This window comes from Hyperolius riggenbachi, chromosome 6 (assembly GCF_040937935.1).
Source record: "Hyperolius riggenbachi isolate aHypRig1 chromosome 6, aHypRig1.pri, whole genome shotgun sequence".
In the NCBI taxonomy this organism is placed as follows: domain Eukaryota; kingdom Metazoa; phylum Chordata; class Amphibia; order Anura; family Hyperoliidae; genus Hyperolius; species Hyperolius riggenbachi.
This window is the reverse complement of record NC_090651.1, coordinates 328,997,351-329,009,448: the sequence shown is the minus strand read 5'-3', so window position 1 is coordinate 329,009,448 and position 12,098 is coordinate 328,997,351. Positions and strand designations below refer to the sequence as shown.

At 47.5% G+C, this 12,098-nt stretch overlaps 1 protein-coding gene across 1 annotated transcript in view; it reads right to left on the bottom strand.

Moving 5' to 3' along the window:
• The window catches only part of LOC137522906 (carcinoembryonic antigen-related cell adhesion molecule 7-like), a 178,770-nt gene that overhangs the window by 13,786 nt on the left and 152,886 nt on the right, over nucleotides 1-12,098 (bottom strand). The window contains exon 8 of the mRNA XM_068243049.1: nucleotides 11,631-11,692. Coding sequence (XP_068099150.1) covers nucleotides 11,631-11,692 — 62 coding nt within the window. The remainder of the gene's footprint in view (nucleotides 1-11,630; nucleotides 11,693-12,098) is intronic.

The following is a 12,098-nucleotide window of genomic DNA, read 5'->3' as shown; positions in this document are numbered from 1 at the left end:
AGGTAAGATGTTCCAGATTTCAACCACTTTCACTGTGAAGGACGCCTTTCAAAATAGATGCAAAAACCTTTTTCTTGCATATGCAGATCATGTTCCCTTGTTTGTTGTACAACCCTAGGGACAAAAAGCTCATCTGCTAAGCTTTTGTATTGCCCTCTGATGTATTGCCCTCTGCCCTCATGATACCATGCATGTTTTTTTTTATTTTTTTTTATTTTTATTTAATGGTTTTGGGAAATATGATAAATAATAAATATAATCACACTTCTAAGTAACAATATTAACAGCATTACTGCCCCTGACAAGCTCTGGGGCAGTTGTTTTTCAAAAACATAAGCTAGTAGTATAGGCTAAGCATGCTCTGAACTGTATTGAATTAAAGTCAATGGGCTCGATCCACAAAAGCGTGCTAAATGTTAGCATGCCTGTGAAAAGGCTCTTAGCACTCCTAAAGGGCTTTAGGTCGCCCTAAGCTTCTCACGCTAAGTTAGCGTGCGTAAAGTATAGCGTGATAAGTAAAAGCTGTGGGCGTGCTATCTACTTAGCACTGTAGTTAGCACGCCCAAAGCTTTTAGGCTTTTGTGAATCGAGCCCAAAAACGTAAAGGGTCGGAGGCAGCCAAATATGAGTTTGTGCATTTTAAATGCATTTTAAGTCCATTTGCATTTTCATTTTACACATGTGTTTTTCTTTCGTTTTGATGCATTTGCAGTTTGCACACATAAATCGCAAATACGTTTTTGTGTGTTTTGTATGTGATTTTTACATGGGTTTTATGCAGATTACTAGGAAGTCAACAGGAAGTAGAAATACATCATCAAACTTGGTAAAAAAAAACGCATTACAAATGCATACACAAGGCAATAAAACGCTATACCTCTGCGTCACCATTGACATACATTAGGTGATTTTTAGGAAAAATATGCAGCAAGTTCAGCGTTTTTAAAAATGTACATTGCCGAACCCAAACATATACATTTTTTCATGCGGCCCATTGACTTACATTATGTGCGTTAACACTAGCGTTTTCCACAGCGCTAGCTTTTCTGACAAGTGTGTTCCTGAAGTCTGATGGGATTAGCTGCCTGCTTGTTTCAGGTGTGGAATTCAGACATTATTGCAGCCAAAGAGGTTCCCAGGCAACTGGTATTATTTAAAAAGGAAATACATTTTTGGCAGCCTCCATATCCCTCTCCCTAGACATGTCGCGAACATAGAATTTTCCGTTTGCGAACGGCGAACGTGAACTCAAGATAAATGTTCACGAACAGGCAAATCTGAAGAACCGCCATAGACTTCAATGGGCAGGCAAATTTTAAAACCTACAAAGACTGTTTCTGGCCACAAAAGTGATGGAAAACTTGTTTCAAAAGGTCTAACACCTGGACAAGGGCTTGCCAGGGGGGATCCGTGCCAAAAGTCCAACCAAAAATTACAGAGTTGATGCAGAAATGCAATAGTATTATTAGAATACAGTGAAATAATAATGCACCGGAGTAGCTCTGTGCCTGCAACTTAATGAGGAAACAGCAGTAGTGTGCACACAGCTCTGGGTGTCAGTGGGCTGTGAAGTGTCACAAAAAAAAAAAACACAGAAGACTAATGTGCTAGTTCTCAAAAGGGCTGTTTGCTTTCACAGTTAGTGAGGAACAAGGACACAGGCCTAGCTAATGCTTTCCCTACCTATCTGCAGCAAGTCTGACCCTGCTCTCACAACAGTCAGCACAGCAGCCAGCAGAGGATTAATCCAATCTGGCCACCGCAACTACTTTACAATGGTGTGTGAATACCTATGTAGTATGTTTGTATTTTCTACTTATAATGCTGTTGGCACAATATGGTCAAAGCTTTTATGTTTAGTTTTAGGCCCCGTTCACACTTGCGGTTTTGCAAAAACCGCACCGGATGTCCGGACTGCACCGGAGCCGGATCGGACCTGAACCGTACGGTTCCTGTCCGGATCCGGTCCGGATCCGGTCCGGTTGCATACGGTTTCCGTGCGGTATGAACACGGTTGCGGTCCGGATCCGGATTCTTAAAGAGATAACAACCTGTATAAATACCTGGGGTTCTGGGAGGTCAGCAGAAGCTCTGGGGTCATTGTTGGAGACAGCTGGACGTGTGGAGACCATCCTTGGATACAGAGACAGCAGTTGGGACCATGGATCCAGTCATTTTTTACGCTTATTACCTGGGAATTCTCTCCTTCCTGTTGTTTACCTACTACTATGTGGGGAGAAGGCGTGCTCCTCGCAGGAGATGGTGGGTGCACCCTCTACTAGCCAGGAGGCAGAGGAAGGGAGAGTTCCAGGCCCTCTACCGGGACCTCAGACGACACCCACAGAAGTTCTACAGCTACACTCGGATGTCTATTCCCCTGTAAGTATCTAGGCCTAAATACACCAACCCCCACCATTCCTAAACACCCCACCCTCACCCCCACAACACCTCATCCCTGTATACCTAGCTAAACACACCACCCTGACCCCCACATCCCTGTATACCTAGCTATACACTACACCCCCACCCTCCACAACACTCCCAAACCTCTGTAAACACACCTCCCCCATCCTCCACCCAACTCCTTGTCCCACAACATACTTTACAGCTTCTTCCTTTCTCCTGACAGGTTTGATACCCTTTTGGAGATGGTGAAGGATGACCTTAGGAAGAAGGATACCACGTTCAGGAGAGCAGTCACACCACAAGAACAACTACTCATCACACTGAGGTATGTAAAAACAAATTTTTTTATTGCAAAAACAACCACTTTCCAACATGGAAACATTCTTCCAACATGGAAGACAAAAAATAACATATCTATGGTATAGCCCGGTCAGTTTTAAGGAACACCAACCACCAACTTTGTGCTGGAAGAGTTGCAGGGTATAGCTGCCCAAGTGTCTTTCGGGGACACCAGTCCCTAATATTAAAGTGTTTCAAAAACCTAACCACTGGCACAGGACCCTCTGAGCCATGGATGAAGGACACAGGTCAGTGAAAAGGCTAGGCCTCTCACCGACCAGTGTAGGTGTCCTTCATCCATGGCTCCAAGGGTCTTGTGCAAGTGATTAGGAACAAGAACAAAGTGAGGAGCAAGAGGAACCGATGGCAGAGGAGCAGGACTACAGGTAGTGTCTTTCAGGGACACCAGGCCCTAAATTTTTAGTGCTTCTAAAACCTAACCACTGGCACAGGACCCTCTGAGCCATGGATGAAGGACACAGGTCAGTGAAAAGGCTAGGCCTCTCACCGACCAGTCAAGGTGTCCTTCATCCATGGCTCCAAGAGTCTTGTGCAAGTGGTTAGGAACAAGAACAAAGTGAGGAGCAAGAGGAACCGATGGCAGAGGTGCATGACTACAGGTGCAGTGCAACAGGCACAAGGTTGTGACCCAGGTAGTGTCTTTCGGGGACACCAGGCCCTAATAAATTGAAGTGCTTTAAAAACCTAACCACTGGCACATGACCCTCTGAGCCATGGATGAAGGACACAGGTCAGTGAAAAGGCTAGGCCTCTCACCGACCAGTGTAGGTGTCCTTCATCCATGGTTTCAAGGGTCTTGTGCAAGTGATTAGGAACAAGAACAAAGTGAGGAGCAAGAGGAACCGATGGCAGAGGAGCAGGACTACAGGTAGTGTCTTTCGGGGACACCAGGCCCTAAATTATTAGTGCTTCTAAAACCTAACCACTGGCACAGGACCCTCTGAGCCATGGATGAAGGACACAGGTCAGTGAAAAGGCTAGGCCTCTCACCGACCAGTCAAGGTGTCCTTCATCCATGGTTCAAAGGGTCTTGTGCAAGTGGTTAGGAACAAGAACAAAGTGAGGAGCAAGAGGAACCGATGGCAGAGGTGCATGACTACAGGTGCAGTGCAACAGGCACAAGGTTGTGACCCAGGTAGTGTCTTTCGGGGACACCAGGCCCTAATAAATTGAAGTGCTTCAAAAACCTAACCACTGGCACATGACCCTCTGAGCCATGGATGAAGGACACAGGTCAGTGAAAAGGCTAGGCCTCTCACCGACCAGTGTAGGTGTCCTTCATCCATGGTTTCAAGGGTCTTGTGCAAGTGATTAGGAACAAGAACAAAGTGAGGAGCAAGAGGAACCGATGGCAGAGGAGCAGGACTACAGGTGCAGTGCAACAGGCACAAGGTTGTGACCCAGGTAGTGTCTTTCGGGGACACCAGGCCCTAATAAATTGAAGTGCTTCAAAAACCTAACCACTGGCACATGACCCTCTGAGCCATGGATGAAGGACACAGGTCAGTGAAAAGGCTAGGCCTCTCACCGACCAGTGTAGGTGTCCTTCATCCATGGCTCCAAGGGTCTTGTGCAAGTGATTAGGAACAAGAACAAAGTGAGGAGCAAGAGGAACCGATGGCAGAGGAGCAGGACTACAGGTAGTGTCTTTCAGGGACACCAGGCCCTAAATTTTTAGTGCTTCTAAAACCTAACCACTGGCACAGGACCCTCTGAGCCATGGATGAAGGACACAGGTCAGTGAAAAGGCTAGGCCTCTCACCGACCAGTCAAGGTGTCCTTCATCCATGGCTCCAAGAGTCTTGTGCAAGTGGTTAGGAACAAGAACAAAGTGAGGAGCAAGAGGAACCGATGGCAGAGGTGCATGACTACAGGTGCAGTGCAACAGGCACAAGGTTGTGACCCAGGTAGTGTCTTTCGGGGACACCAGGCCCTAATAAATTGAAGTGCTTTAAAAACCTAACCACTGGCACATGACCCTCTGAGCCATGGATGAAGGACACAGGTCAGTGAAAAGGCTAGGCCTCTCACCGACCAGTGTAGGTGTCCTTCATCCATGGTTTCAAGGGTCTTGTGCAAGTGATTAGGAACAAGAACAAAGTGAGGAGCAAGAGGAACCGATGGCAGAGGAGCAGGACTACAGGTAGTGTCTTTCGGGGACACCAGGCCCTAAATTATTAGTGCTTCTAAAACCTAACCACTGGCACAGGACCCTCTGAGCCATGGATGAAGGACACAGGTCAGTGAAAAGGCTAGGCCTCTCACCGACCAGTCAAGGTGTCCTTCATCCATGGTTCAAAGGGTCTTGTGCAAGTGGTTAGGAACAAGAACAAAGTGAGGAGCAAGAGGAACCGATGGCAGAGGTGCATGACTACAGGTGCAGTGCAACAGGCACAAGGTTGTGACCCAGGTAGTGTCTTTCGGGGACACCAGGCCCTAATAAATTGAAGTGCTTCAAAAACCTAACCACTGGCACATGACCCTCTGAGCCATGGATGAAGGACACAGGTCAGTGAAAAGGCTAGGCCTCTCACCGACCAGTGTAGGTGTCCTTCATCCATGGTTTCAAGGGTCTTGTGCAAGTGATTAGGAACAAGAACAAAGTGAGGAGCAAGAGGAACCGATGGCAGAGGAGCAGGACTACAGGTGCAGTGCAACAGGCACAAGGTTGTGACCCAGGTAGTGTCTTTCGGGGACACCAGGCCCTAATAAATTGAAGTGCTTCAAAAACCTAACCACTGGCACATGACCCTCTGAGCCATGGATGAAGGACACAGGTCAGTGAAAAGGCTAGGCCTCTCACCGACCAGTGTAGGAGTCCTTCATCCATGGTTTCAAGGGTCTTGTGCAAGTGATTAGGAACAAGAACAAAGTGAGGAGCAAGAGGAACCGATGGCAGAGGAGCAGGACTACAGGTAGTGTCTTTCGGGGACACCAGGCCCTAATAAATTGAAGTGCTTCAAAAACCTAACCACTGGCACATGACCCTCTGAGCCATGGATGAAGGACACAGGTCAGTGAAAAGGCTAGGCCTCTCACCGACCAGTGAAGGTGTCCTTCACCCATGGCTCCAAGGGTCTTGTGCAAGTGATTAGGAACAACAAAGTAAGGAACAAGAGGAATCAAAGGCACAGGTGCAGGACTACAGGTGCAGTGCAACAGGCACAAGGTTGTGACCCAGGTAGTGTCTTTCGGGGACACCAGGCCCTAAAATTGAAGTGCTTTAAAAACCTAACCACTGGCACATGACCCTCTGAGCCATGGATGAAGGACACAGGTCAGTGAAAAGGCTAGGCCTCTCACCGACCAGTGAAGGTGTCCTTCACCCATGGCTCCAAGGGTCTTGTGCAAGTGATTAGGAACAACAAAGTAAGGAACAAGAGGAATCAAAGGCATAGGTGCAGGACTACAGGTGCAGTGCAACAGGCACAAGGTTGTGACCCAGGTAGTGTCTTTCGGGGACACCAGGCCCTAAAGTTCAAGTCCAGCAAAAACAAAAGTTCCCTGACATGGTCATCTGAACACCTCTGAACCTTGGTTGAAGGAGATGGGGCAGGGAAAAGGTTGGGCTAAAAAGCCCTGGGATGGTATCCTTCCTCCGAGGATCGGAGGTACTCAGAGGAGCATGTCCAGGAACAATTTGACTTTTTTTTTCAAATTTGATCGGCACCACTACTAGAAAAGGTGGGAGTTGCTGCCTGGAAATCTGGACTCTCTTGGGTGCTGGTCGTGGATGAGCTGGACCCTGACAGCGGTGGCCCATATTGACTGCCTCTGTAGCCGGTGTACATCTGTGATGATTGCCAGGTGGGCACCGCTGTTGGTTGTGGGGGTCTAAAAATTGGTGGTTGCAATAATGGCGTGTCCATGTGTTGTTTGATCACCTCCAGCAAAGTGGAATGGCACGCCATCATGTTTTGGGAAGGCACCTTTTCCAAATATGGTATTAGAGACATCACAGTGTGAAAACACGGGTGTGCCTGCAATTTCAGTAGTTCCTTGCTTTGTTGATGCATTTGCTGCATCATGTTCTGCAGCTGGCCCACCGACTGATGATGCTGCGCACGCAGTTGGTCGATTTCTCCTCTGTGCATCTCATGCATCATTTTAAGCTCGTCCCTGTAGTGCCCATGTACAGCGTCGAGCTCACATTGCAGTGAAGTGATGTGGGACTTGTACTGCTCCATGATATGGCCCCTGTCCTCATCTTGCAACTGCCGGGTTATGAGAGTTTGGTGGCTCTGAAGAATCCCGAGAAGTCCGGAGACAGCCCCGGACATCTCGGACTCTGGTTCTCTCCTTGTTGGGGGGAGGGTACCTCGACGCCTCACTGGTGGGGTGGTCCTCACTGGTGGTGTGGCAGCATCTTCCCGTCCTCTGGCCTGTGTCGGGGTTGCCCTGCGCGCTGGTTGTACTGCAGTCTCTTGGTGCTCCTCACTTTGTTCTTGTTCCCCTGGAGCTTCCATAGCGGTCGATTGTGGAGGTGCAGCTTCTTCCACACTCGGTCCTGCAACCTCAACATCCAAGCTCTCTTCTACCAAGTCATCATCAAAGGAGAGAGCTGTGATAGCCAAGGACTCCCTCCTCCTACTCCTCTCCTCGGGGAAATAGGTTACATCGGCGACGTCATCATCCACCAAGCTCTCCTCACTGCTGAACCGTGCCTCCTGGGTCGGTTCCTCTTGCTCCAAATTGTCTTCAGTCCTGTAGATAAAAACAATATTTATTGGTGTGCCAAACAGCATGTGGCGTCAATTCACAGAGCTAGCAAACACTAGCAAACACTTTATCAACCGTTTCTACCAAACATTTGATAAAGCTTGTGAGAAAAGTTCGCTAGCCATGGGAATTGAGGCCAGTTTATAGCAATACATGGCCGAAGTCATGGTAGTTGTCTGCTAAAAAATGAGCTCTCAGTTCCTGCCCACAGTAGTGGTACTTACAGTCTAGGTTCCAGGCTTGCATTGATGAAAGACAATTGCTTGGCAAATTGGTAGTCTTTTTGTCGCTTTCCCCCGCCACTGCCACTTCGTTCGGCAAGTTTTTTCTTCCGTAGCCATTTCACGTATGCATCACGTATATTGCGCCACCTTGTCTTGAACCTTTCTCCTGTAACGACATGAAAAATTGATTTCGATTATTTCTCTTGTAGGTACATCGCAACTGGACAAACATATACATCGCTACATGTCACATTTCGTATTGGGAAGAGCACGGTGGCAGGCATCGTCGTGAGGACTTCGAGGATCCTTTGGACGCGACTGAGGGCCAGATACATGCCTGTGCCAGACACCACGAAATGGGAGGAGATCGCCCAGGGCTTCTGGACCGAGTGCAAGTTTCCTAATTGTGTTGGCGCACTGGATGGGAAACACATCCGGATTCAGAAACCCGTGGGGAGTGGCAGCCATTATTTCAACTATAAAAAATACTTTAGCATTGTTCTAATGGCAGTGGCAGATGCGGACTACAAGTTTGTGTACGTGGACGTGGGGTCGTACGGTAGTTCCAATGACTCTGGAATTTTCCAGCGTACGACCCTTTGCCGGCTGATGGAGGAAGGCAGACTGCGTCTCCCCCGTGACAGACCCTGGCCTGGGACAAGGGCACCGGCCTACCCCTATGTGTTTGTGGGGGACGAGGCCTTCGCCCTGTCCAACCATGTAATACGTCCGTACCCAGACAGGGGACTTGATGCCAGCCAGCTACACTTACAATGCTCGGTTGAGCCGTGCAAGGAGAATGGTGGAGTGCACATTTGGGATCCTGGTGTCAAAGTGGAGAGTGTTCCACACGCCCATGCTGCTGAAACCGGGCAACGCAGTTGTCGTGGTGAAGGCAGCATGCATCCTCCACAACTTTGTGCGGCAGGAGGAAAGAGAGACACCGGAACCCCCGAATGTGCTTCCACTAATGCCCCTGCGGAGGTATGCAACCAGGCCAAGGGTAGTGTCACTGCGGAACAGGGACCAACTGAGACTTTATTTTACCACACCACCAGGACGAGGGTGAATGTTTGGTTTTTAATATGTTTTGTTGAAATGTGTTTATTTTGGAGTTTCAAGTTTTTAAGTGATTTTAAATGTCTTAATTTTATACAATAAATTGATGTTTAATAATTGGTCATTGTTTATGTTTTATGTGCACAGGTGGGGTACATCGCAGGTGGGTGGGAGACATCACAGGTGGGTGGGATACATCACAGGTGGGGTACAGGTGGGTGGGATACATCACAGGTGGGTGGGATACATCACAGGTGGGGTACAGGTGGGTGGGATACATCACAGGTGGGTGGGATACATCACAGGTGGGGTACAGGTGGGTGGGATACATCACAGGTGGGTGGGATACATCACAGGTGGGATACAGGTGGGTGGGATACATCACAGGTGGGGTACAGGTGGGTGGGATACATCACAGGTGGGGTACAGGTGGGTGGGATACATCGCAGGTGGGGTACAGGTGGGTGGGATACATCACAGGTGGGTGGGATACATCACAGGTGGGATACAGGTGGGTGGGATACATCACAGGTGGGTGGGATACATCACAGGTGGGATACAGGTGGGTGGGATACATCACAGGTGGGTGGGATACATCACAGGTGGGGTACAGGTGGGTGGGATACATCACAGGTGGGGTACAGGTGGGTGGGATACATCACAGGTGGGTGGGATACATCACAGGTGGGGTACAGGTGGGTGGGATACATCACAGGTGGGTGGGATACATCACAGGTGGGTGGGATACATCACAGGTGGGGTACAGGTGGGTGGGATACATCACAGGTGGGTGGGATACATCACAGGTGGGGTACAGGTGGGTGGGGAACAGGTGGGTGGGCAACACGTGGGTGACACAAATCCATAGCAAAAGTGGAATACATCACAAGCTAACCACAAGCCCCCCCAAAAAAGTTCTAGTCAACATACCCTCTGTGCCTTGCTGTCTCTTGCTCAACTGCTCAAAGTCCTCCACATACAGCTTGGCAATTTTTTTCCACAGGCCTCTGCATTTTTTGATGTTGCTGTGGTCCGCATCCCCCTTGTCCCACAGGGCTGGTACCTGCTGCACCTGTAGGATGAGGTCTTCTGATGTGTAGGGCCTCACCCCCTCGTTATCAGACATATCGTCAGACATGTTGCTGCCAAAGAGCTCCAGCATGAAGTCACTGCTGCTCCACTCTGTGAACGCTGGTGCCATGTGGTCCCCATCCAAAATGGCCACTATACCATAGAGTCAGCATAGGAAGTGTGGTATAACATCCGGTTTTTATAGCCAGTGTGTTGTGCGCTCTCCGGTTCTCATTGGTTTCCATTGGCCGGATGCAACATTCCGGCTCCGGTCCGGATACGTCAGCCGGACCAGCCGGACCAAAAAATAGCGCATGTTGGAACGGACGCCGGAGTCCGGCTCCGGTCCGGCTCCGGTCCGGACGAAACGGACGCATGTGAACGGTCGCATAGACTTTCATTGCTATGCCGTGCGTCCGTTTCCTCCGGTCCGCATGCGGTCCGGCTCCGGCACGGCTCCGGCACGGCGATTCCGGATAGCAACCGCTAATGTGAACTGGGCCTAAGTCCATTTTACAAGATCCTAGACAATATCTCCAGGGGGAATGAGAGAATATAGTATATTTTATTCTTGGTAAATCATATCTTGTAGCACTTAATCTGCCATCTGGTTATTGCCTCTTGTAACATTTTATTCATACATAGATTTTTATTTTTAATTGCTATATTTTATCTTTTTTTATCATCAGTATTTATTCTTATTTCTTTCTCCATCCCTTTTCCTATCAACTCATCCAAAGTAGTTCTACAAATGCTGCTGTCAGTGGTCATTATCTTTACTGGCCACCTGATGTCAGTATTTCCTCTTTTTCCAGTTAGAAGCTTTTTAGCATTATAAGTCGTTTTTGTAATATGTTTTCAATTTCCTATATTTGATATCCAAATATGCATTGGCTTGCAATATTACCCTTACTTCTGCCAGCAAGTACTGTATTTTTTGGACTATAAGACTCACTTTTTCTCCCCTAAAAGTTGGGAAAAATGTTACTGCATCTAATAGTCCAAATGCAAGGAATTCCTTACTTGTGACACCTGCCAATATGAACCTCCATCCCACCACATTGCTGGGGACTCCCTGTATTGTGCCCATGCAGAGGAAGAAATGGGGACAAACAGGACATGAGACACAAATGGGCATAGAGGAGGACATAAGGGGGAAACAAAGGGGCATAAAGGAGGACACAAGGAGTACAGAGGTGGACACATGGAGGACTCAAGGCGGACAGAGGAGGACACAGGGAGACACAAGAGATACAAGGGGGCATGAGATACAAAGAGGGCATAATCCACAAGATGCCCCTTCATCATAGATGCACCAGGTTTAGTATATATATTTTTTTTTCTACTGTGTTTTGTCTTCTAAACCTAGGTGCATCTTATGTTCAGGAGCGTCTTCTAGTCCAAAAAATATGGTACTTTGAGTTAGGCTATTAACACAACATGCATTACTCAAATAACACTCATTAGTAAAGTGCATTACCGTAGCAACAGCAACATTAATGGAGTACTGCGGGTTAGGCTAATAGCATACCTCGATGCACTTGCTTTTAGGAGTAAGGGTAATATTGTTGTGTGCAGCCTGTGCACTGCAATATTACTGCAGTTACATGCATCAGGCCCGAAGTGACAGAAAACCACACCAACAGTGTCATAGGCAGCCACTAAAAATCTTTCTCTCTATCCTAAAATGAAAGAAAAAGTTTGGTACACAGTTCCACATAGAATAAATAATTTGCATCATATTATACTTTATACAATAGGTTATATAAGTAGCCAATGAACAAAAATTACCTTATCTTCAGAAGACATTTGTAAAGTAAGATCATTTTCATATATGGGACTTTTATCAGATTCTAAACAGAAGATACAAAGTCACACGTGGTATAAAAAAATTAAGAGGAGATGGCAAAATAAAATATTTGAAAGATATATATTAAAATATCGACAACTTTAGCACTGTACCCCAAGCCAGTCAGATTAATTGGATAACAAAAGTTACAAGCACATAATAGTAGTATAGCTTCCTAGATAGAGAAAATCAGACTAGAAAAAAAAAATGTGTACATTTTTTACACTTCTCTATGGAAGTCACCAAACAGTTCATATCAATGAGGGCCATGTTACTTCAGAGGGAAGTAGTGTTGGGCGAACATCTAGATGTTCGGGTTCGGGCCGAACAGGCCGAACATGGCCGCGATGTTCGGGTGTTCGACCCGAACTCCGAACATAATGGAAGTCAATGGGGACCCGAACTTTTGT